Source organism: Pezoporus occidentalis, unplaced genomic scaffold (genome assembly GCF_034315485.1).
Source record: "Pezoporus occidentalis ecotype Australia unplaced genomic scaffold, CSIRO_AGI_Poc_V1 ctg39, whole genome shotgun sequence".
Lineage (NCBI taxonomy): Eukaryota > Metazoa > Chordata > Aves > Psittaciformes > Psittacidae > Pezoporus > Pezoporus occidentalis.
The window spans coordinates 4,997,275-5,023,981 of record NW_026915713.1 but is presented as its reverse complement, the minus strand read 5'-3'; the positions used below and the strand labels follow the sequence as shown (position 1 = coordinate 5,023,981).

The window sequence follows — 26,707 nt, the reverse complement described above, 5'->3', positions numbered from 1 at the left end:
TGGAGTTATCAAAATACTGAGCATTTTGCATTTTCTTTAATTTCCTAAAATTTATGGTAAAACCTAAGAAGCCTCAGCAGTGCTGTAGTTCAGGTTTTCTATCTGACTGCCACTGGCCATGCTTGAGTTTTTACAGTTGGCCTTTTATTTCAAGGCAGTCTTGTCTGACTCTGTGTTACACACAAACGAGTGCGGAAGGATAAAGCACTGAATGATATCGGTATACAATAATTTGTATTTTTTTTTAAGCTTCTGTATGTAGGTTAAACTCCACCTCAGATGTGAAGTAACCGCCATATTAGAAGCACAAAACAGCCTTTAACCTGACGTATTTAAAACCTACTTGCTTTGAAGGTTAATCAAAAAGCATTCCCCTTGTATGCTGTCACTGAAACAAAGGATCAGACCATACAGTGAGGATCCCTGTTCCATGTCTACCTCAGCCCAGAAAGGTGTAAATCCTGTTTTCCTCTTGCAACTAACATTCCCACTGAATTATGTAACTTTCGAGAAACACGGAATTCAAAATTACAACAAATGTATACAGGAAGGCCAAACACACTAGAGCACAAACCAGCCAGCAATGCAACATTGTCTGAATACTTGGAAATGGAAATTTCTTCCAAGTGACCATCACTATCTTCTTATAGCCTGAAATATGTAGTTTGTTTACTCCAAGTCAGAAATACAAGCTACGAACATTACCAGTCAGAAAATTATCTGGTCACTTGTTTTTGAGCCAAACCCAGTATTGCTGCAAAGGGATGAAATTTCAGTAAAGTCAGTGGAGTTATGCCAGTGCTCAGTTTAGTCAGCTCAATGCTGTCATATGCCCATATATAAAAGTCGGATGGAAAAATTTATTTCATACTTTTAACTATAAATACAATTCAATTCAGGAAGCTCCCCACCCCATTTTTTTTCTCAATTCTACAAAAATTACTGACATCAATTCTAAAATAATTCACTACTATATACTGTAATCATGGATCAGTATCCTACTGAAAGCTATACTACTCTGTTTTCTCCTAGCAATCCATGACTAAAATGATGGGGCATTCTATGCTGTTAAAATAAAATCCAGTTTAAAGGGAAACTTTTAGACCCACCCAGCACACCCCCTGCAGATGTTTCAGAAACAGCCCTGCTCCCTGTGCAATACATGAGGGCCAGCAGCCATCAGTTGTGGCACTGCTGGGAACTTCCCAGTGTGCAGGACAGGCAGGTTTAGAAAACTCTCTGGTTTTGTTACCCCTGAGACTGCCAAGCACCATTTGGTTGTATCTTGTATTTCATATCCTTCAGGCTTTTTAACAACATTCTCACATTAAACTAATAAACATATATATTAGCACACACTTTTTTAGACAAACCCAGTTCACCCAAGACAATAGAAAATGACTGAAATGCAAAAAATGGACTGTACTAGTTTGTACTGACCACAGTGCCCATCAGAATTGTTTCACGGGATGTCAGGGTTAGTATATGACATATGTATGAATCCACCACAGTATCCTTAGACTGTTTTTGCTTTTGACTTAAAAGTAACACAGACAAGATTGTTTATTAAAAGTAACTTTGAAACTCTGGCTTGGCTGTAAGATCATTCTCTAGTATTCTACTTTTAACATATTGCTTGAGTGACAAAGTTTATCTGGGAGGCATTTTAGTAAATATGCAACCTGATATTTGGTCACAGAGAAAACAGGAAACTGAGCTTCTAAACGAGCATGTAACTTTAAATGTACATAAATAAAAGAAACATAGAAGTTTAAGTTTTGCTGCTTAAATTGTTGGGTATTGTCCCACCAATTTAGGAATCCCATGGTTTAAGACTTGCACATCATGTAGTGCACTGCTGTACCATTCTCATACCTCAAATAAGAATATATGGTTAAACCAATTAAAATTAAATTGAAGAATCATAATTCTAGTTTTCTGGTTCATGCAGGGCAGTACAATACAAATATGCTTTATACTTTGGTAATTTAGTTTTTAGTGTTACTGTTTTCTGTGCCAAGCATCAGAAGGTAAATCCAGAACATGGGAACAACCCCCTAGCTTCTGAAGGAAGGATGGTTGCCATCTCTTCACAAGGTAAGTATCAAATGAAATGCATTAATGGTAAGACATAGTCTGTTCAGAACTAGCTGTATCCCCAAAGTGAAAATCAAGAACAAAAAATAACTGAAACAGTACATAACAAGCAGTTCAGGAAGCTGAAATGGACAGTAACGAATTACATTAAGAAAGTGCAAGGGGCAGTCATACACAACACTCCCATCTGTATACTACTCCAGTAAATGCTCCATGAAGTCAGTTCATTCATGGAAGCCCTTGCTCAAAGACACTACTGAGCTTACATTACATGAGCATTTCACAATGTTGGCCCTGCTGGAACACATCCCCAGCAGTCACCATGACAAGATCTTTACTTATCACAGCCACTGCAGTTAAAAGACAGAACAAAAAAATAAGACATGAAAAGGAAGCAGACAGCTGTAATAAAGGCTCTTTAAATACATGCAAATATTACTTGTCTCTCACTTCTCTGTTTGAAGATAATTGCTGCAAGGATAAGCTCACAAAATTTGGATTAAAGCCATGAGAAAACTGTGTATTTTGCATTGTATTAAGCATAGAACTCAAGAACTAATTTAAAAAATGATAAATTAGATGGCATATTCCAAAACACATTTGCTGCAGTTATATGTTACTGTTCTCAAACGTTACTGATATGCAAGAACACAGAAGTTTAAAGCATGCAAATGTGACCTCTGAAAGGTGACTCTAATAGACCTCCAAAGTAATCTGAAAGATCTAAACCCCAGAAGTATGTAACAAACTCTAAAAGCAGAACATAATCAAACAGTAATATCTAATCAGTGCTCCATATCCTCGAGCTTATGTATTTCAGTTTAAGTAAACCATGCTTCCTTGCACAGAGATAAGAAACCTGAGCTGTGTGAAACAAAAACTACCAACCATTTTACTTGAGTCTATATTTAGCATTTGCTGCGCTGTGTTTTAGTTGCTGAAACTGCCTCTAGAGAAGCATTAAAAATTCACTACAAAAAATGTTTTTTTTTCATCATGTCATCATGAGGCACATTGAATGTTTAAAACAAAGCTTCACCTTGAAAGATTTACACATCAATTCTGAAGCACAAGAAGGTTCTAAAATTCATATGAATTATCAACATTTTGTTTCCTTCAGATAACGCTCATGAAGGTCACCATCATGAACAAGACATGACCTATTGCTAATTCAAATCTGGATGAACACAGATGAAAATATTGGCAGATTAGTTCCTTTTTTAACAAAAGAAGGTAAGTTAGTAAATACAGTAATTTTCATTGGGTTAACACATCAATTTGTGATCAGAGTTGGACCAAACATATCCAGCTGTCTAGTTTGAGAGGCTGTGAATTGTGTTTCCTTATTTCCTTATCTAATGAAGTCTAATTTTTCCTCACTGGGTTTTTTAACATAATCTTTCATATGATTTTCAAATACAGTTTTACATTAAGTATATATAGGTACTTAAACCGGGTCATATGGTAAGAGGCTAGTTTACTAAAGACTCATTCACTTAAGATGTAAGCAAGCAGTCACTGAAATGGACTTTCTTGCAGAACCCTGATCAACCATATCTATAGCTGCAAGGATTTCCCACAGAAATCATTTTCATTATGCAAGCAGTGACGGCAATATAGGGATTTACTGCCTCTGGATCTCCCCCACTTCAAGCATTTCCACAGCGCACAGCGCAGGGTTCATACAGCAGGGCCTCCCTGTCTGGTGGCTATTCCATGCAGAGCAGAACGATACAAACTTACAAGCTCCCTGAAGCATTGTGGTTGGATTTACAAAAAAAAAAAAAAAAAGAGACAAGAGTTATTGGTTCAGGGCAGAAGAGGACAAGGGCTCTGGTCTGTGCACCTGCAGGGTACCCAAACTTGCAAAAGCTTGAGAAGTAGTTGACTGACTGAACCTCAGTATTGACTCCAGTGATTGTATGCAGGACCAATAAGCATGTGAGGACTGTATGAAAAATTATCCAATTAGTTGTAGCACTTAATCACACAGTTTACCATCTCAGAAGAACACAGTTTCAAAAGAACTCAGGGTCAGGTTTTCCCAAGCCCTTGTTGCCCATGTGGGAACAAAATTATATATAATATTATTATATTATTATTTTGTAAAATACACTTGAAAGACAGTGTGACTGTTTGGCAAAGAACAAAAAGCCAGATTTCTGAATGTGCTCTTCCCCCACCCACCCTTATCAGCTCTATTTTTAAATACAAAGCTAGCTCCATAGAATTTCCTGAGATTTGACAGTTGGTCACAGTGTTACTGATTTAACAGAAGAGTGGCAGACTTGGATGGGCTTCCTGCTCAGCAAAAATAGAGAGAGACCTGCCCCAGTAAACGTATCACAGTGTCAGGAAGCAGCATTTGCTGGATGAGGAATGAGTGTGATGCAGGTCTGTCCCCATTCAGTGTACAACACAAATCCTTTCATCAAATTTCAGCTTCAATGCAGGCACAGCTTCAGTCCTGTTCAACTACTGCAAATGAGTAAGCAGCTCATTTAGTGGGTTGTTAGTATCTGCAGAAGCAACTGGCAAATGCATCATAAGAGTTATTCATGATAGTATGTATGTGTGTGTATACGTGTCTGGTGAGGCTTTCAAAGAGATGGTGCAATATATCTGTCTCTCCAGGCCTTCATGATATATAGCCCCTCCTCAAAGTCTTACACTGTTATTCCACCTTATATTTTCACTCCCAAACCGGTGGGAGTGAATCCTGTTGTGGCCCTTTCAAAGATGACAAAAACTGGTTACACAACAGCCCAGGGCTCTCCAGTTTTAATGCTTTCCTGTTAGACGATGCCAAATGTACTTACTACCCACAGAATTGCGTATTCATAACCTAGTAAGCTGGGGTTTTGCTAAAAATTGACTTTGCTGCAACAATGATGTCATTATTACTCAGCAGTTGCAAGACTATCATTTAAATTATAATCCTTTAAAATATACAGGGAGAATCTAAACAGTTCAATTACTTCTATGCTGTGCCTAGCTATCAGAAAAAAAAAGTGAAAAAGATAAATTAAAAATTAATGCATTTTTTTAAAAAATTGTTTTCATAATACTGTTAAATACTATTTCCTGAACACTTTAATACTACAGAGCTGGCTAATAAAGAATCCTTAAACTAGAAAAGAGGTTTTTATTAGAGACAGCTTTAGTTTTTCAAACACTGTAGGTTTTTCTGGCTGGCAGAGTATCAGCTTGCCTGGTGAAAATTGTTTTCCCTTGGAAAGAAGAGATGGGTATAGGATGTACTCAAGAAAAGACAATTCCTCTTGACTGACCTAAGCAGAAGTATTGACTTATGTCTCTGAAAGGAGTTCTTTATTATAGCAGGGTAAGCTGTTCAGCAGCTATACAGATGGGCTGTCTTCTGTTGTGGGTTGTTTTTTTGGTTTGGGATTTTTTTTGTGTTTTGCTGTGTTGTTTGGGGTTTGGTTGCTTGGTTTGCTTTCTTTGTTTTTCCCAGAAAAAGGAAAGGAAGTTGAAATTAGCAACAAGTTCATAACAGATTTTGAAACCTTAGCAGATGGTAATGAAGAGCATCAAGGGCAATATAGTAAAGAGGGTGATTTTCCACATCTGCAGAATTGGAATGATGGGAATTAAGAAGACAATTCTGAAATAACATTAACTTCCAGACCACAATTAAAGCATAGTTAGCTTTTCAGAAATAAGAAACAGGCTCCTGGTAGGAGGCCGTGGATTTTCATTTGCCTCTCAAACAGCATGAAGTGTGCTGTTGGATCTCACTAAGTCAATACAGTTTGGTTCTCACAGTCAAATACAATTTTCTGAATGCTACAAAGAAACATATATCTGTACTCTGAAGCAGTGCCTTTTCAGAAATATGTCAGTGTCAGCTTCTAGAGTCTTCATGTCTTCCTCAAAAACTCTTCAGCTCAGAAACTGTTCAAGATGTCTTTGATGTAAAAGTTTTAGACAGACAAATAAGTGGATGGATGAGTCTTTTCAATGCTTACTTTCATGCAGTATGGGCAGTCAGTACTGAAATCCATTTTGGGGGTTCAATCCTGCGCCAAATCAAGCTGATGACTGGTTTGCTACAGTCACATAGGGTCAAAAGACACATCAGCAAGATATACATTTTTAGATCATTTAGATCTGAAGAGTGTTTCAGAAAGCAGCAAACAAAACGTAAAGGTTATTTGTCCCCTCCACAAGAATGTAGTGATTTTTAGAAAGAGAACAACAAACAGAATGAGAGGAAAAAAGAAAGGAGAGAAAGAGAAAAAAAACTCTGATAATGTGGTTTTGGAGACACAGTTCCTTCATCTTGGGGAGGGGAGAAGAAAGCTTGGAGAGCAGCATTATTTCCTCTTTGGAATAATTTATAAAATTGGATATGCATATCATTCACATACATAAAACTGCAAGTGAAAGCAGCCTGGAGACCACTAACCAGCAAACTGTAGAGCCTCCACAAGGCTCAGCTGTTCCTGTCCTTCAGAACACATCCTTGCTCAGTGCTTTGCAGTCTGCTTACAAGCTGAGGTCTTTTTTGTCACAGTAAATAGACAAAGAGAAATTCAAACCAAGCAGCTAGCCCTGCTCACTGGCTATACATAGGGGTTTCTACCAGAGAGGAAAAACAATCCCAGCTAGTCTGAAAGCAAAAGGACATTGCTTAATAGCAATTATTTCCCTCCTCCAATTTGCATTGTCCTTACCCTTCCTTGTATGTGGATCATTGTTAAATGAGAGGACACAATAGAAAGCCACAGTAGAAATATAATGGACACATTCCCTTCTGGGCATTAATATAATCAATCAAGCAGCCACTTCAGTTACCTTGTTCGTGATCTGTCCTTGTTTCCATTAGGAAGGTTTGCAATTCCACTTACAGATTTCCCCTCCAGTGAAATAGTGTTCAAGCACAATTACGTATTTCCAAGTGGCAAGAAAGTACCGCACGTTAACATTTTCTCAAGACATAGATGCTGCAAGTGAAAATCATGCTTTGGCTCTCTGCATGCTTCTATCTGGCTTAATTAACTGATCAGCAATAATCTCTGCTAAAATGATTCTCCGTAAAAGGGGAGGAGGAAGCTGCTTTATCAGAACTGGGTGAAGCTTTTTCCTTAGCTACTACCCAAGCAAGATGCAAGTAGAAATGGAAGAGGATTTTGCCTCAGCTAGACGGGATTTGAATTTTTGGAGACTGAAAGCAGGATTCAGAATAAAGCCTGATACCTCAACTGCATCAACTGCATTGAGAAAAGTTCAGACATAGTTTTGGGGGGGTTGTTTAGGCCACTGTAGAGAAAAAGAACCACTGTAAAACTGGGAGCCGAATCTACATGAAAATTCAAATATTTGTTACAATCTCCTAAAGTACTTTAGATTTAGCCAAATGTAACAAGCCAAAATGACCTTGAAAAGGAAGAATCATTAACATTTGCCCCATTGTCTTAGGTTGTATTTTTTTCCAGTGACTGGACATGAGTTCAGTCATAAAACCTGATCTTTTACCTGCCTCTACTACTTGGTGGTAGCACTACACATCCCAGTATCCCCATCTGTCTAGTGCATTTACCAGTACACAAGAACTCATGTTTCTGTGCTCCAGCTGGTGGAGTATACAGAATAAAGTTTTCCACGGTAATCCAGTCAAGAAAACATGCCCCCTTTTTCTTAATGTAACGATGCAACATTGAAAGTACTGAACCACAGTAAACCAAACACGTAGCAGCATTTATTGTTTAAACACATTTAAAACAAAGATCTTAAAGTGTTTTACAAGAATAAACTATGCTTCATAATCATCTTACTGGACTTTTACAGTGTCCATCACAAGGATTTTCCATCTACGGATTATTTTTAGTTCAGCTAGGTAAACTAAGGCGTGCAGGCTGAGAGTGTATCCACTGAGCATGGTCAATTAGTTCAAATTCTGTTTAAATTTTTCACAATTTATGACCTGGTGCTTGCATAGATCTCCAGTGAAGCTATGATGGTTTATTCACATCGTCCTATAGATGAGCAGAGTCCCATGTGTTTACTCAGTGTAGGGCTGACTTCAGTAGACTAGCACATATTAGCAAACTGAAAAGGAATGCAGCAGCCCATCTCTTATAAACACCAGTTGGCTATTTAAGCCTGGAGTGCACTAGAAATAGACTTATATCTCACAAACACCACCAAATGTCAGAGCATATCATTTATTCATTGCACACTATATTATTTCCAAATCGGATTTTATGTGTCGCTTACTATATAAAGCTGGAGAAATATTCTCATACACATGAAACACTTCTGCACTAAGGAATTATACCACTTTTAAATCAATTACAGACAATGCAGTGAAGGTCAAACTACAGGACAGAAGATTCAGATTTTGATTTGGGTCTTGCTACTGATTCAGTGACTGACCTCAAACACATTCCCCAGGGTTTGTTTTCAACATTGTCTTGCACTGAGACTTTGCTCGCTCTACTTTCCTTTGTCTTATACCATCTTCTGTTTCTGTCTCTCACATCTCCTGCTTGCTTAAACACGACCCCTGGAATATTGTCTGCTCCAAGCTGGATAAAAACAAGCAGCCTAATGTCTCCTAATGTTCACGCAAACCCTGTTCACGCAGGTGAAAACCATGTGCAGTCAGGCTTGTAGTCTGCAAATCTTCATTCAAACGCTGCCTTCTTTTGGCCACATAAGGACCATAATCAGTTTTAGTGCCTAGACTCGTAAAGATGATTCAAATAAAAAGAAAAGTAACATTTGATGCAGGCAGACAATGAAGCCTTAGGATACAACCTTATCTAAGCAATCTATTTTGAATTGCCAGTATGAGACATATTTTGGACTGTACAGTTTAGCACACAGAGGCTGTGCTCTGATCTTTTATGCCTCCTCCTCTAGTTAAGCTAGGTTTCACACCGACAGCAGAGCTATTGTGTGCATGACATTTACTGCTGGAAATGGATGCTGTGTCTTACAATGAATGGAAAATCTGAGCACTAGTAATGAAAAGATATCTTCACAGTGTTCCTCAGTCTCATTAGTCATTCAACATAGAAAAAATATTTCAGCACAGAGGAAACACGCTGGGTGAATGTCCGTATTCTCAGCTCCAACTGAAGAAAGAAAAACCTTGCTATAAAACAGAGTATGGGTACTGAATATGACAGGTTCCAGATTTTCAGGGCACTCAAGTGAAAACCTTCCTGACAGCAAAGTCCCAGCAATCCAGCTGGAGCTTACTTGAGAAACATGCAGCCAAGTGCAGGGTCCTGCACCTGGGTCGGAGCAGTGTCATCTGACCGAAAGCTCCCCAGCTTTTTATAACCTCACTTGAGAATGGTGTTCATGGTCGATGTCTGATTTGGTCCCAAGGGGCCAACATAGGCAGGCACAGCTTTAAGGCGTTGCATCCACTTACTATTTCACCAGGTTTTATATCACAGACTTCACCAGAAAATGTGTTTCTGTCTGTCTTGATCAGTGTCCTCTGTAGAGAGACAGCAAACCCTTTTCCAGCTGATGCACCATGCAGCCTTTTAAAAAGTAATTCACAGACCACATTCCAAATGCCACTGCAAGAGACTGAAGTCAATTCCAGACTATGGCTGCTGCAGTCTCCCTCATGGTTTGACAAATTGTCGTGGTTTAAACCCAGCCAGACAACTCGTTCACTCACTTCCCCCCCTTCTTGCCCTCCCCCTACTCCCTAAGGGACGGAGAAGAGAACTGACAAGAATGCAACTCCCACGGGTTGAGATAAGAACAGTTTAGTAACTAAGGTATAACACAAATCACTACTGCTACCACCAATAATAACAATGATAAAGGAAATAACAAGGGAAGAGAATACAACACCTCACCACCAGCCGACTGATAACTTGCCCCCCCAGTCCAACCAAGCACCAACCAATACCTCCTCTAACCCTGCAGTCCTAGACCTTCTGTGTAACCCTCAGTTACATCCTGGGCATGACGTGCTGTGGTACGGAATACCTCTTTGGCTAGCTTGGGTCAGGTGTCCTGTCTCTGCTTCCTCCCAGCTTCCCCTCCTCCCTGGCAGAGCATGAGGCTCAGAAAGTCCTTGGCCAAACTAAAACATCATCGCTATCAGCTCTGTTCCCGAGCCAAAAGTCAAAACACTGCACTGCACCAGCTACCAAGGAGGAGAAAAATGACCGCTACTGCTGAACCCAGGACACAAGTGCATAGGAGTCCACAACAATTTTCCTTGCAGTGGATTTGTAGGTAACCATCTAAGGACATACAGAAGATGAAGTCACTTAAAACTAACTTGGATTACTCACAAAAGAATGTAATACACTGGATTTGTAATCTAGAACTCACACCTCTTTCAAGCCAGAGGCCAAATAAAGAGCTTGGCCAAGGAACAAGATGGTTGTTGTAATCTCCCTGCCCTTAGCCATGCAGTGAGAGTGACACTCTTCTGACTTACGTGTTGTGTAATGATCTTTTGCATATCATTCTTCATGCAATTAGGTTGAAAGCTGCTGCCTAAAAGACATGTTGAGCATTTTTGCCCTGTACGTTCTCATTTTCTTCATATTGAAAAATAGAGAATACAACCAACCAGTTAAGGTGACACTCAAAGTTTTGCTTTTTTTGCAGTACCATCTATTATAAATGCTACTTGCAGCATCTCTATTTAACTTCATCTTTGCTGGCAATGTAGATTAAAAAAGAAGTCATGTTTTAGCTGTTTGCAGATTCTTAAAGAATGTAATTATTTGGTTACAGAAAACATATCTAAAAACTGTTTTCTGCATGGTTTCAAGTTATCAGGGAAGGAAAGAGAACGATTTAGTGATTTTTTTTTATTTTTTTATTTTTTCAGCTCTTAAAGAAGACTTAATTTAAGCAGAAGCTGTCAAGGATTTGACTTCCAGAAATTGTTACTGTATTTTTTTTATGAAAATCTTTTCTTTCTTTTACACCATTATTACAGTTTACCACTACATATAAGCTTTTTGTCAGGCAAAAGTTTTCTGGTAAATCATGGTGAAGTATGGCTTTGACTCTTAAATAAAACAATATTTACATTTTCTCATCACATTTTTACTAAATAGATTTTAGTAGTCACCTAGCAGTGTGTTTACTACACAGTGCAAAAACAATGCACAAAACCATTACTGCATGGAAATGTTTTTGTGGGAGAGTTAAAGCTGTAGTAGTTGGGCAACAGAGCAACAGAGTGCAAGGCACTTGGCAAGCTTTTATATTGGACAAGCAAGAAAATGCGGTTATCTGAAAGAAGTAATTTAGTGTACATAAACCAAAATATTTACACAAGCCCAAATCTAATGAAGGCGCTTGCTTCATGAAGCATGTTTATATCAGTTCTAGTATACTAATAAACACAAAAGGATGCACATGAACATAAAGCATGACACACATTTACAGATCAGGTTCCAGGTCACCGAATAAAAAATATTGCCATTGACACGAAGTCACTGGTCTATAAAGAGAGATGTATAAACTCTGAGTTTGATGGCCAGCAGACATGGCATTATTTTGTGAAACCCATTGTATCACATGACCTTACATTACTGTTGCCATGTCTGTAAGATAACAACTGCTCAACAGATTCCAGACTCATATGTTTTTACCCTTAGAACTTACCGAAAGGACACACAGGAATATTAATGGGAAGACTTTTTGGATGGTGCACTTTATTCACTTAGCTATCTGTCATGTACAGCATGAATAGAGAGCTGCAGTGCAACTCCCCAGGACACTACAGGGAGGGAGAGAGATCCATCAGGCACAATTACATCAGCTGGTCTGCAGAGCATAAACAAGAGAGTCAGCAGGGCCCAGTTTATCTTCCCTTATACCATCATGATGCCTTTTGATGGAAACCAGCTGCTCTGGTCACGTTCTTCACACTATACACAGCCCTGCCACCAGAACATGCAGACAAGACCCAAGTGTCTAATGGTTTCACAATATATTTTGCTTCATACGATGTATGATTGACATTCTTATAATTAAAACAAAGGATCACTATCAACAAATTTCTCACTCAGATGTCTACATGAAATGTAAATTCATTTCCACAACCTACATCAGCACTGCCAGTACAGCATTAAGCCTAGTAAAATAAGATTGTTTAAAATTTATCTGCCTGTTTCACAATGTGAATACATCTCTAATGACACTCCATCGCTATTTATTCAGAAACTTGTCCAATATAAATTCTCTTGTCTTGTTTTACCAGAGGAATCACTGCATATACCTCATATCCACAATCACTGGGTAATTCATAATGACAGTTTATCATGTAACTGATAGAGAAAGCATTGCATGCATGGGACTAGACTAAGCTAAGAGAAGACAAGTATGAATGTTACACCACCCATTCCTGGATTGGCATTATTAGTGCACTTACTCATGTGTAGCATCAGCAGGATAACTTTCCTTTTTTTCCCTGGGGGGAATAAATCGAGATCAATTCAGATGTGGCCTTGTTCTCCGTGGAGATCGGTAGATAAGTGCAGTTGCTTCATGTCCTGTCTGGCCACCCCTGGAGCTGGGATGGCCTGGCAGTATGCTGAGCCGGTAGGTGACAGGCCTGCATGTCATCGTGAAGTCAACTCTGAGCCAGGCTGCCTCCCCGCTTGCTTCTTTGCTGAACTTGAAAACAGGACATCTTGCTGCAGAAAGCCTATATTCCAGTGCACCCAGTGGTCTTCTACAGGATAGGTCTGCCAGAAAGTGTACAAGCACTGCTTCTGGCACCTGGCAGGGAGCTTCTGTGATGTAGCAAGGTGTCCAGCCAAAACAGGTGCAAGCTTTATGCTCAGAGCATCAGGCTTCTTGAGGGGAGCCATACTCTGCTCAGGCCAGGAAATGCCTAGGAACACTGTCCTTTGTTCCTGAGACAGCGCAGCTGCACCTTGACTTCTCAACCAGACTTGCTCAAAAAGTCATTATCACACTAAATTTTCCCAGGAGGAAGGGAATTTTTTTATTTATAGCAAGATAGCAAAACATAGAAGAGATTTTATGCAGACACATTTATGATTATTTTTCTGGAGCACTCACAAAAGCTGTTGCATTTGGCAATGAATTTAACAGTCATTTGTGTTGTTCAACTTTTTAGCTTTAAATACGCCTCCTAAATTAATTAGCTGTATCATGTTATCTGACTGCTCCATGATGCTTCTTCTGGAAAAATGACTGCAGGTTTGTGCACCTCCCATATTTACACACTGTAAAAATCATCATTAGCAAAGAAACAGGAAAACCCACCCCTTTGAATTTTGCACAGCCTAATGCATCTCCAAAACAAGAGCACTGAGCAAACCCTTCCTGACATTTTATCTTTTACACCCAGGGCCATGTTCTGTGTCCCAGCTTAGTCCCAGCTGCTGAAAGTGCCCTGGCTCTGGAAGCAGGCAGCAGGTACAGTCTGCTCAGCATTGGTAAGGCCCTATAGGCCCCATCTGCAAAAACACACACTGGAATCCCAAGAAAGATGCAGTGGTTCAGATGAGCTGTTTGCCTTCCACCAGAAGATTTCTGGTTTCTTTCCCCTCTTCTCTATTTTCCATCACTCCTCTTCGTACTGAAACAACTTGAGGCTTAGGATAAAAACACAGGGACTTCTATGAAAGTGCTGACCCAGACCTGCATATAAGCTTTGTGAATCCAGATGTGATTCTATTTTATTATTTCTGATTCTTATTCTCTGTTGAAGTCTCACCTTTAGTGGATTCTTCATAAGCTATTATACAGAAGTGCAGGATTTGTTTTACAGGTTCAAATCAAATTTCACTCTCAGCTGCTTCAAAAAATGGATAGACTACTTGTGCTGAAAATCTTCTCCTCCTGCTGCCTTTGCTTCCCCAGCATAGCCAATGGCAGACTTATATCCTGAAGCAAAGGGCTCTACTGATTTCCTCTGTGCAATCTGAGATGGTGAAAGTGCTCTGTTATGTAAGTGCCCAAACTCAACAAACCCAGGGATCTAAACTACCTCAAAAGAAACTTGACAAACCATGCTCTTCTTGAGAGCTGCTCTCATCTCATCTCATTGTAATTATAGACTGGTCAGCCTTACCTCCATCCTTGGAAAGGTGATGGAACAACTTATTCTTGACACCATCTCTAGGCATATCAAGGATGAGGGGATCATTAAGAGCAGCCAACATGGCTTTACCAAGGGGAAGTCATGTTTGACCAACCTTATAGCCTTCTATGAGCAAGTAACTAGGTGGATGGATGATGGTAGAGCGGTAATGTGTTTTTTCTTGATTTCAGTAAGGCATTTGATACTGTCTCCCACAGCATCCTCATAGATAAACTAAGGAAGTGTGGGCTTGATGATCAGGTAGTGAGGTGGATCAAGAACTGGTTGGAAGGAAGAAGGCAGAGAGTTGTGGTCAATGGGGCAGAATCTAGCTGGAGGTCTGTGACTAGTGGAGTCCCTCAGGGGTCGGTGCTGGGACCACTGCTGTTTAATATTTCCATCAACGACCTGGATGAGGGAACTGAATGTACCCTCAGCAAGTTTGCTGATGATACTAAAGTGGGAGGAGTGGCTGACACACCAGAGGGCTGTGTTGCCATTCAGCGAGATCTGGACAGGTTGGAGAGTTGGGCAGGGAATAACTTGATGAAATTCAACAAGGGCAAGTGAAGAGTCTTGCATGTGGGGAAGAACAACCCCGTGTACCAGTACAGGTTGGGGGCTGACCTGCTGGACAGTAGTGAATGGGAAAGGGACCTGGGGGTCCTGGTGGATAGGAGGATGATCATGAGCCAGCAATGTGCCCTTGTGGCCAAGAAGGCCAATGGCATCCTAGGGTGTATTAGAAAGGGTGTGGTTAGTAGGTCAAGAGAGGTTCTCCTCCCCCTCTCCTCTGCCTTGGTGAGGCCGCATCTGGAATATTGTGTCCAGTTCTGGGCCCCACAGTTCAAGAAGGACAGGGAATTGCTTGAAAGAGTCCAGCGCAGAGCCACAAAGATGATTAAGGGGATGGAACATCTCCCTTATGAGGAGAGGCTGAGGGAGCTGGGTCTCTTTAGCTTGGAGAAGAGGAGACTGAGGGGTGACCTCATCAATGTTTACAAATCTGTAAAGGGTGAGTGTCAGGATGATGGAGCTAGGTTTTTTTTCAGTGATGTCCAGTGATAGGACAAGGGGCAATGGGTGTAAACTGGAGCATAGGAGGTTCCATGTGAACATCAGGAAAAATTTCTTTACTGTGAGAGTGACAGATCACTGGAACAGGTTGCCCAGGGGGGCTGTGGAGTCTCCTACATTGGAGATATTCAAGGCCCGCCTGGACAAGTTCCTGTGTGTTGTACTCTAGGTTACCCTTCTCTTGCAGGAGGGTTGGACTAGATGATCTTTTGAGGCCCCTTCCAACCCTTAGGATTCTGTGATTCTGTGATTCTGTGATTCATTCTACAATGGCTTTATGGCTTTGCCTACAGATCATGAAAATAGATAATGGGTCAAGAAGATAAACACAACTATAAAGACAGCAAGGCTATACTTTAAAATCCTATTCTAAAACATCCTACATACAAAACTAGCTGCTGTAATCTCTACATAAAGTATTCTCTAGTTTTACAAACTGCTGTAGAAACACTAGAAAACATTTTGCATATTAAATAATATTAAACTTTTCACTTTTTGTCCTATGGGTATTATTTTATGCTTTGGCATATCGAGTCTTTCCTTTAAAATTGCTCTATGGAAGTTCCAAACAAACGTGTAATATCTGCACAGCGGAAATAAAGCACAGCTAAAATCATGAAGCCATATTCTGCACACACTTACTCTACTGTAAATCCAAAGTACCTCTGCTGACCTCATTTGATTTATAAAGAAATACAAAAATTGTCCTGTACTTCCACTGATTAAGCTTCATTTACTTATGACCTTTTCTGAGCACAAAGACATTTTAGACAGCATTACATAAGCTTTTTGCTAGCAACAATACGTGACTTCAGTTAAAAGCCAATGATGACAACAATTAGTTTCTCCTTCCTCAATCTTCTTTAATATTGCTGGAACAAAAAAAAAAGAGGTTTCCTTTTTGGAAAGCTCTACCTTATTATCTTGGTTTCTCATCCTGTTCTCTAGCTCAAAGTATCACAAAACGTACATCTGGAAGAAACTTCCTCAGTGACATAGTTTATCCCCCTGCAAAATATCATGATATTTCTTTATTTAACATTATTTTCTCCAGCATCCTCTCAATGTCCTGAGCCATCCAGCTTCTAGCACTTCTCAGGAAATTGGTCTACATTCTTGCCATGATCGCAGACAGAGTTTGCTGACCTTGGGACTGTAAAATAACAGCCTAGTCCTAGTATCCAACGTGCTTAGAAAAAAGCGCGTCATTCTGAATGGAACGAAAAAACCCCTCAAACCCTAAACCATGACCAGGCCCTTGACATGTACCTGAGACAATACTACCAAACACCTCTGGAATTTCATTGCTTTGCCCTACCCCAAATGTTTTCCCTTAGAAAAACACTCTCCATAACCTCTTTCATGGAGCAGTACACCCCTCTCACAGCTTCACCTGGTGATACTAGAGCCTGATACAATATTCTTAACACAAAAAGTGGCTCCAGAAACCCTGTGAAAAGACCAATTTCTCTGATGTTGTGATGATCTTGTAATGATACCAAACAGTGTCATTCTGTCTACTGTGCTTCTAGGGAGCTAGCATTATTTACAAGTAATGTTCTTTCAAAACTAGCTGATTCTTAATAAGAGAATTTCATGATTGTAAGGCTATGGAGAAATAAATGACCTTTTAAAAATGAACTCAAAATGTGGCACTTGATTAATGATAGAGCGGTCAAGTGTCGCTTACCAGACTCAAATGATAATATTCAAGCTCTTTCTGTCTTTTTCCAGGACAAAATAAATTCTGCTACTGCAAGTCCATGTGTGTTACATACTGTGTGTTTTTACCCCTTCACCTCAGCATTTGCTTTTACCAACCTATTTAATTTGGTCTTGGCATTTATACACCACAGGAAACTATTGATACATGGAACATCCCTTTCCAAATACATGATGTCCTAATTAAACACAGAGTTAATTACCTCTGCCTTTATAACTGAATTAATTCCAACTATTTAACATTTATCTCTGTTCCATGTCCAATACAGGGAACTCTTTGAGGTGCTTGTTCATCACATTAAAACCGCTCCCCTCAATGATGCCTCCAAGTGATGACTCTCTCATAGCTCAAGGAAGGAGGGACTGGCTGTCTCCACAGCAGCATTCTTGGCTTTTGCAAGTAGCTCTTCAAGTACAGGAGCTTGGGCTAAACAGGAATAGACTGAAGGAAGATGCTTCCATCTCATCACTTGTCTTCACAGTTACTTCCTCAAGTCCTAGTGGTGTGAGCCAAAAGCTCCCAGACACACAGGAAGCAAACAGGACTTAGGAAATATAAAAGGCAGATTCTTCCAGCCAGACACAAAATAGTGCTTCAAATACCAGTGGGAGAACTGTACCCGAGCTGTGACAGGCTGGCAAGTATAAGAAATAGCCACAACCATTCTCTGAGAAATAAGACTTGACCTGGGCCTATGTATGTCTCCATTTAACAGCTTACAAATGAAGGGTTTTCTTTACCTCATCTGAAAGTGTGCTTACAGTGACACAATCAATTTAGAATCACAGTATCATAGACACATGGAATTATTTAGGGTGGAAAAGACTTTTAAGATCCTTGAGTATACCTAACGCTGCCAAGTCTACCAATGGAAATTTATTCTGGTTATTCTGCTTCTATTACAGAACTATTTAGATGCTCCAGCTGCAGTTGATGTCTAATCGTATAGGAATTACAAGCACAAGCAAATAAGCCTCATCCATGCAGAGAAGTGATGCTGGTTTAAGTCACGTTCTGCCTACAGTGAGTAAGGCAGTGTGCAGTAGCTACAATGTGAATTTGCAGCTAACCTGTACTAGGCTTTGATATGGTCACTGTGAAAGCAGAGTAAGTTGACACAATATTTACTGCATACTAAGGATATCCATAAAGAATAGGGTACAGAGTAACTAAGGAACTATATTCACACCCTGGCTAAGTATTCACTTATTTCTTCCACACGCCAATGTACAACCTAAATCAGAAGCCATAAGAGTTGGTGCAAACCATGTCTCCTTTTGTGCTTCAGCAAAATTAAAAGCCAAAAGCAGATATAGGTTAAGGCAGGAACAGGAGAGGAAGGTTGTGTACCCCAGCAATTTATATGAGGATCAGCTCTCAGCTTTTCCCCAACCCAACCACTTCATCCCACAATCTTCTGCTCCAAAGTTCAGTGTCCTACCCCATGGCTCAGGTGTCCAGCCCTGCTCCTCAGTTTGGTCACCCACTTTCCTGCTTTTTCAGGGTTTACTGCAGCCCAGTGACGGCCCCAGCCATGGCCCGGCAAAGCAGCCTGTTTCCTGTGTGCCTCCTGGCTTTCCCCAAGCTGCCCCATGATCATCACAGATAGACAAACAAAGGAGTTTCCAGTTTAGTGAACTTCATTATCTTTGATTTAAGGCTTGTCAAAGGCTTTTTCCTCCTGATGTAGCTAATGGGAAATTCCAGGAAATTATCAGTTAAACCTGAGGAAAGTCTGAGTGGACATTTGGCCTGGCTGGAGACGCAGATATAGTGAACAGCCAGAACAGTCCTGGAAAACATTGCCACATTTGAGCATGCTCCTCAAAGTTTTCATAATGCTATTTTCTCCCAGATTTTAATTCATGATATGCAGTTTTCCACATGTCCCCAAGCCGCAGCCATGGGATCTCACTAGTTCCTGGCCCTGTGGGAGCAGGGTGAGGGGAGCGCCCTGGGCTGAGATGGAGACTCCCATGTGGGTGTTACCCATCATTTGGCCTCCAGCCTGGGATGTATGCCCATCCTGATGCCAGTGCCAGTCCCTCATGACATCCGCTCTGCTTCCCAGGCTTAAAAGCAAGGGAATAAAAGGAGAATAAAAGCCTTGTGAGTTTTCCAAAGCAGAATTTTGTTACCCTGTGTCTGTATAACCTTTTGACTGGGGTCAGAGGGATAGCTCCAGCAGGAATACCAATGCAGGGTTACTCGTCCTCACCATCTCCAGCAATACTACTCTGCAGAGATGTGTTTCTTTCAGAAGTGTAAAAAAGATTTCCAAAACAAAGCATCAAAATACATATTGCTATTCTTACTTGGATACTGTGCAAAAGAACTAACCAAAAGCTTTTTAAATAATATAATAATGTAGTAAAATCATACTACTATGTTTTAGAAATATCTGTTCAAAACTGTAAGAAATAGCTGCCAGAAATATTCAGACACATACCAGCAGTTCCGTCATTTGGGCACTGTCGTGGTTTAAAACCAGGCAGAGCTCCTTCACTCACTGTCCCCCCCTCTTCTTGCCCTCCCCCTACTCCCTAAAGGACAGAGAAGAGAATTGAAAAGAATGCAACTCCCACGGGTTGAGATAAGAACAGTTTAGTAACTAAGGTATAACACAAATCACTACTGCTACCACCAATAATAACAATGATCAAGGAAATAACAAGGGAAGAGAATATAACACCTCACCACCAGCCGACCGATAACTTGCCCCCCCCAGCCCAACCAAGCACCGACCGATACCTCCTCCAACCCTGCAGGCTCAGCCCTTCTGGGTAACTCCGAGTTACATCCTGGGCATGATGTGCTGTGGTATGGAATACCTCTTTGGTCAGTTTGGGTCAGGTGTCCTGTCTCTGCTTCCTCCCAGCTTCCCCTCCTCCCTGGCAGAGCATGAGGCTCAGAAAGTCCTTGGCCAAACTAAAACATCATTGTTATCAGTTCTGTTCCCAAGCCGAAAGTCAAAACACTGCACTGCACCAGCTACCAAGAAGGAGAAAAATGACTGCTACTGCTGACCCCAGGACAGGCACGTATTTCATGAGTGTTTTTGAGACTAACTCTTTTATTTTTTTTCTGCTCAGTTTCTCTCATGAGCCTGGCTGTTATTTTACTGTGACCTACCCTTCTCTGGTCAATCACATCCTCTTCTCAGCTTCCTCCTCGCTCTACTTGTGTGAGGTCATGCCTTCACCTTATTATCATCTGCCTTGCCTGGGTGTTTGCTTAGAGGAGAAGCTTCCTTTGCTGTGAGACCTCTGCACTGGGGGTCCCCTCCATTCCCTTCTACTCCCCTCCATGGTGCTGCCCCTCAGCTTTGCCCCAGGAGCTTTGGAAGGCTGAATTAATGAGCTTGGACAGCATTTGAAAGGTCTAAGGGGGTTTACATAAGGTGGAAACATGCACTTTCACAGGATCAAAGCCACCTCCTGGCCTGGAAGCAAAGCTCTTTTAGGAAAATTTTTGAGCCTAGCTGCTTATAATCCTTTGTTTTGTAAATTCGAGTAAAACCAAATTCTGTTATGTGAAACTGTAACACCCTCCTCATCACATCAGCTTTGAATTACATGCTAAGAGCTCCAATTGCAACCACTTGAGCGACAAGATGGGACTGGCTACAAGAGTCAGCTGGCGGCAGTACAAGAGCTATTTTGGTTGCTGGAAGCAGCTAAGTCACGTTAGCGAAGGGGCGGTCCAAACCTCTTGTCTTTGCTGCTCAGCAGAGCGCACTCGGCAAGGCAGGACTCTGCCCCATGCCCGGGCTCCCACTGCAGATCCAGCTGGGGGCTCCCGGGGCTCCTCTGCTGGGCTGTCTTCCTTGAGGGGGCCCCCTACTGCCATCCTGGCCACTGCTGCTGCCGTGTGTTCCATAGGAACCTTCTGCAGTGCCAGGGATGAAAAAAGTGTTATGAGAGAAAAGTGTCTTCAAATAATGCAATTGCTCACACCCACTCCCAAAAAAGGGAAATATTTATAAACAGTTCTGCTTTATTTATATAGTTGCCATGGCTCTGCTCTGTCAGACTCCATCTGTGCTCTCCCTGAGACCATCCTTCTTACACTGCACTTACTCTCTGCCTGTAATTTTTCAGAGACTAAGGGAGTGTAATTTCATTCATAGACTGAACAAACTGCAAGCATGAAGAAATGTCATTCATCAAAGACAACACATTAGCTGATTTATTATTACATCCCATACAAGACAGGGATAAAAAAATGGATAAAAAGCAATGGTGGCAGAAAAGACCCTATGTCTCCACATCTTGAGGTGCTGCTGTGTCAAGTAATGCTTCCTGCTGGAACTTGGTTGTGGGTGATGAGGCTACTGTGTAGAGGGTCAGAAGAGGTCAGCCTATTTCCCTGACTGTTCAGCTGAGGGACAGTGTAATGTCCCACAAGAATCAGTCTGGTCCTGTGCACAGGAAGCTTTCACATCTTGGCCTTATTCTTGCACATGTCATGCATTTTAGGTGCAGGGTAGCACTTCTACCCACTCTTCAAACACCATTTCTACTGTCATGCAGGAAACAGTGGCTATGGTGCAGAGTGTTTCCTGAAGATTAACGGCTGGATAGAAGCAAACGGTGGTCCATAAGTAAGGTGAAGGATATTAAATCCAAACAGTCAATAAATCCTTAGGAAATGCCCTGACCTCTGTTGGTTACTGCTATTAAAAATGTGGGAAAAAAAATCCCACGCATTTTTTCTGTATGACATAGACATACCACCACTGGTATGCATAGAATATATATTAGCAAATCTTTTGGCTCTCTCTCTATACTGTGGTCATTATAACTTGCTATTTTGAGGGAAAGATGTACGTATGTGCTGGGAGGAGTGGGGGAAGGAAACCATTATTGCTTTGAAAACCACAATCAGAAATGAAGGCTCAGTTTTTCATGCCCTAAAATGTCTTCACTTCCCTATACCATCAGTTTCTTAATTCTCACTGTTGTTTAAAACTTTAGGCTCCCACCCTCTGAGCCATTTACTTTATCCCTTCCCTTGTGTAAGTCCTATCATTTTTGTCTCAAAGGGTTCACCAGAATATGACTGCATGGTGTTTGTGTGACATATACGTGTGTGCAGAGGAGGAAATGAGAACAGAAATGCGTCATCAGCATTTGAAAAGGTTGGTATGGTAATAACTAGCAGCAACCAGGTCTGAATGTATATGGTGACAGACAAAATAGGTAAACAAGGTGAATACCTTAAAAGGAAGGTAGTAGCTACATCTGCTTTCTTCTTAGCACTGTTAGTGAGATCTTTGCCATACAACCTTCTCTCCCTCTGTATTTCATTGCTGTATGAGCTCCTCCTACCAATCTGCTTTATGGACATTTTATTGACATGCTTTTAAGAATCTCTCAGGAAGGACTTTGGCTCATGTGAGGGCTAATAAGATTTCAATACCCTGTGTCCTTGTCCCTCACAAGACACTGCTGCAGAAACTATTTCTAGGAATGCTTTCAGAGGGGACACCATGATACTGGCCATAAATCTGAGGGCAGCAGATGGAAAAAAAATAAAATTAAGCAATACAAATTAAATAAACAAGGCAGAAGATTATTTTAACAAATGCTATCCTGCCATACACAAGTCACCAGTATTTTAAAGGTAAGGCTATTGTATTCCCATCAGAGTCAGCAGTAGGTGCAATAATCTTTGGATAAGATCCTCTGCTTTCTGGAAGACTGTTGAGAAGGAGATGGAGGCATGAGCAGCGCCTGAAGTGACTTAGAGGATGATGAAGGCACTGTGCTGTCCAGCCCCAATTTAGGTACTGATGCTGCACACTGGAAAATCTCTTTAAAAGCTCTGGTAGCAACATTTTAGATTCAAGGCAAATGCTAGGTATGTATTATTAGAGCAACTTCAGCTACAGGGCCAGGGAGAGCTGTGAGATTCACAGGTCTGGTCCAGTCATTCGCAGGTGGAACTAAATGGCAACACATGCTACTCCTTGTGTCCTTTCCACTAATCCTCTTCCCTGCTCTCTCAACACTCTTCACAAATACTAAGTTCACTGACACCAAAGCTTGCTTTTTTGCATGGTGTTTCATGGATTTAGTCCATACCTTCTCACAGTTTTGTAAACTACAGGATGAAAGTTGTTAATCTCTCTCTCTGTAAAGACCTTGCATAAGCTAAGACCCTCTCCACTGAGCAGTCCCTCATGATTTTCTTAAACCATTGCTATCCTCTGTGATCAGGCTGCCTTTGCGCAGAAGGTGTTATGCCCATCAGCCATGCCACTGTCTTGTGTAACTCTTGTCATTTCCATTGCAGGCCACTGTTTTTGCCATGCCTTCTACACACTGACCAGCAATTCACCAGTCTGGTGAAGCTGTTGACTTTACTCTTCAAATTTATTTTCTCTGTGTTTGCAAAACAAATCCTGTTGTGACTCCTGCCATGGGCAGGAATACCACCCACTAGACCAGGTTGCTCAAAGCCCCATCCAACCTGGTCTTGCAAGAGTCAAGGGGGTTTAGGAGAATACTCTGCTTAGCAACTCCAAACTTCACTGACTCATAACAAAAACGTTAAACAAGCCTCAACCCAGCACAACTAAAACTTCAAAGAGAAGTTTTCTAACTTATAAAATAAATAAAGGTTTTTGCTCTGTATATTATTGCCCTGTATAAATTCTTTGCAGAAACATCTAATTCAGAATAAGCATGAGTTATGAAAGGTACAATGAAAGATCTAATCCTAACTTACATTCCCTATGATAAAAAAAATTGTGAAATAGAGGAGCACTGGGCAAACAGACAAGAACAGAATCATATGGCAAAACAAATGCATTATTTATTATTCAGTAGAGCTTCTGTAATACAATTCTGTACATTGACTTATTTATGAAGTGCAGTAAGAAAAGAGCTGAATTTGTGTGTGAAGAAAATAGGGGTTTATATTCAGCTAATATGGTAGCTAAAATTGAAACTAACAACGTAAGCCAAAAAGATGCCATAATGTTCTTAGCCACTACTTGGGAAATATTAAAGGAAATACAATGAGGCAAATGAAAGAAGGTGCATATAGTAACTGTGAAAGATGACACCTAGCTTCTGGTTTCTCAGGCTAACAAAGAGTTTTTGCATTACAGGCAGCAGAAATGAACTCATCCTCCTCCTGAGCATTCACGGCAAACCATTCACATCACTGCCAGCCATGGTGCTGAAAGAGATTTGGGAAGGCACCACCACAATAATCCTTTGAAATAAAATTTACCACCAGGCAGCAGGAAGATGATTCAGAATGGAAGATCCTGTTCTCCACACTTGTCTGGCCATGAGACCCTGCTGGCACCATCAGTCATGATACCCATGAGCACCAAGTCTAATGGTACTCTCTCTGACTTGAAGCCTTTTGCAGAGTCACAAGAGACAATGGAGACAACATGAATAGCGACACTGGAAAATACCCTTTCTCACCCTCTCTTTTCTTTAATTCAGAGTCAGGGTGTCGGTACAGTATCTGGGACTCTCCCAGGGAGCAGCTTTCTGGCTTCCCACTGTCTGGCATTAAATTTCCAGTTCTTCAGCTGAAGTACGTAAGATTGCCCGGCACAGTTCACTGAAATACAGTGCAGTGCCCAAGGGCTGTACATTTCTATGTCAGATATGGAAATTAGTCCCCATTTATTACGGCTACTGTCATAAGTCTCTGGATCCTGCGATTCCTCCCACAAACTACAGGGATCTTTCTGGGTTTTCACACATCTCTTCCTATTCAGTTAATGACGTTTTAACTTAATGTAAGTGTATAGAGGAGCATTCTAGTTTGCTCTACCATAAGCGGAATGACAATGAGAGGAAACCTGAAGTATCACTGATGAGCATGCAGCTAAATAATTTATTTTCTCCAGTACCCATTTCATACACTAAAACATAATGGTTTTGCTTTCTTTTTTTTTTTTTTTTTTTGCATTTACAACTTTTCAAGTTAGTAGCTTTCTTTTCTTCTCTAAATCTCACTTTTTCCAGAAATGACAACAGAAACAGAGAATCATAGTTTGGGTTGGAAGGGACCTTCAAAAGTCGTCTAGTCCAACATGCTGAACTTAACTGAAACTGGAACTTAAAAATTCGTAAGATGTATTAAAGAAATGAAAACTTTTATGGTGAGTGGAGAGAAGAGTTGTTGCAGGTGGTTTACCAGTTTTAAAGAGCAGTGCTATCAATGGTTTCCAAACGTTCAGGCACAGAGGAAAACTCAGAGTGCAAAGAACACGCTGAGGCTCTCTGCTCCTCTGTGGCCTGAAAAGAACAGCCCCTACGGCTTGCTCTGTATTGGCTTAATTCCCACATTACCAGCAAAACAACTGCCTAGCAACCCAGCTTTTCCCACAACATTTCCTCACAAATGTTGTGTGTCCAGAAGAAAAGTATAGCACCTATTCTCTCTGGATAATCTCCTTTTTTGAGAGCTACATTTAGCACTCCATATACACTGGAGCTCTAACTAGCAAGGCAAGTGCTGTCCTGACAGACAGTGCAGGCAAAGTCAAAGCAGTCCTGTCTGTGCTGCAAGCTGCGCAGCAGCGCTGTGCACCCTGAACAGGTTATCTATCTGTGCATCAGACAGATAGCAAACTTGCTGTGTCCCTCCACCATATTTCCCCTAACAAAGGCAGGAAGCCACAGCTTTTAGCAAAAAGGTACAGATATCCTTCCTATTGAAAACCCTGCTCTGTGAACTGTGAGAGAGCTCTTTAGCACACACTTTACAACCATCAGGATAGTCCAGCTGAAGACATAAATAATTCAGTACTTTAAAAAAAAAATGCTAGTTTGAACACATGAAATTGTTTTTTTTAGTTACTGCCTTTAAGGAACATTTACTGTCATACAGTAGATTTACTAGTAGTTATAATTTCTTACCTGACATCTCAGCTGCAGCAGTATCTTGCAACTGAATATTTAAGTTACTTTCCTCACAGTTTCAGCACTAGTAAAAGAAAGAATTGCCATGACCTTCTGCAGCTGTTTCTGAGCAATACGCTGAGAGGACTGCAGAATACCCAAATTTCCCCATCTGTTATATGGAAGCACAAACCTTCTCACCCCTCCAAAAGATAGCACCCTTTGAGAAGCACAGTAAATAAGCTCTATCTGGCATAATTAAGACAGAACTCTTAGTCAAACATGCAGAAATTAAGGCAGCAACTTACTTGCCGTCTTCATAACTTCCTCAGGAACATTGTCTTTTCAAATGAGTGCAACAGGATATTGTGGTAATTACGGGTAAGCTATGTGCTTGCAGCTCAAACCACCCGCTGCAAAGTGCAAAGGCAGTCAGCACTGGATTGGTAAGCAACAACTGCAGCCGCCTCCCCTTTTTCTTGTACTTTGCACGTAAATCTTAAACAGGCTCCATGTGGAGAGAAGTGGCTTTAACAAAGATCCACATGAAATATATCAGCAAAAAGGCTTTATTATTCATGACAGCTCTATGCTCAGAAGTTACCTCTGTGAAGTGCTCTGAGACCTACAGGTGAAAAGCATCCTAGGTGTACTATCATTTATTACTGATTTTATCTGGTCAGGTGTTCACTGACTTTCTTAAAGGCAATACTGACCTTTTACTTCTTCTTTGTCACACAGGGATGAACTTGGACGCCTCTTGTCCTGTTTCCCGTGGCAATGTGGGAGAAAGGGTACTGAGAAGAGAGTTGCACACTCATGGGTTGAGTAGGTCCAAAGACAGCTCCACATGCT

At 40.9% G+C, this 26,707-nt stretch overlaps 1 protein-coding gene across 1 annotated transcript in view; it reads right to left on the bottom strand.

Annotated features, from left to right (window-relative positions):
* The window catches only part of CEP85L (centrosomal protein 85 like), a 142,711-nt gene extending 116,424 nt beyond the window's left edge, over positions 1-26,287 (bottom strand). Inside the window, exon 1 of the mRNA XM_062632429.1 lies at positions 26,161-26,287. Within this exon, the coding sequence (XP_062488413.1) occupies positions 26,161-26,173 (13 nt within the window). The 5' untranslated portion in view covers positions 26,174-26,287. The remainder of the gene's footprint in view (positions 1-26,160) is intronic.
* Between the last annotated feature and the right edge of the window lie 420 nt (positions 26,288-26,707).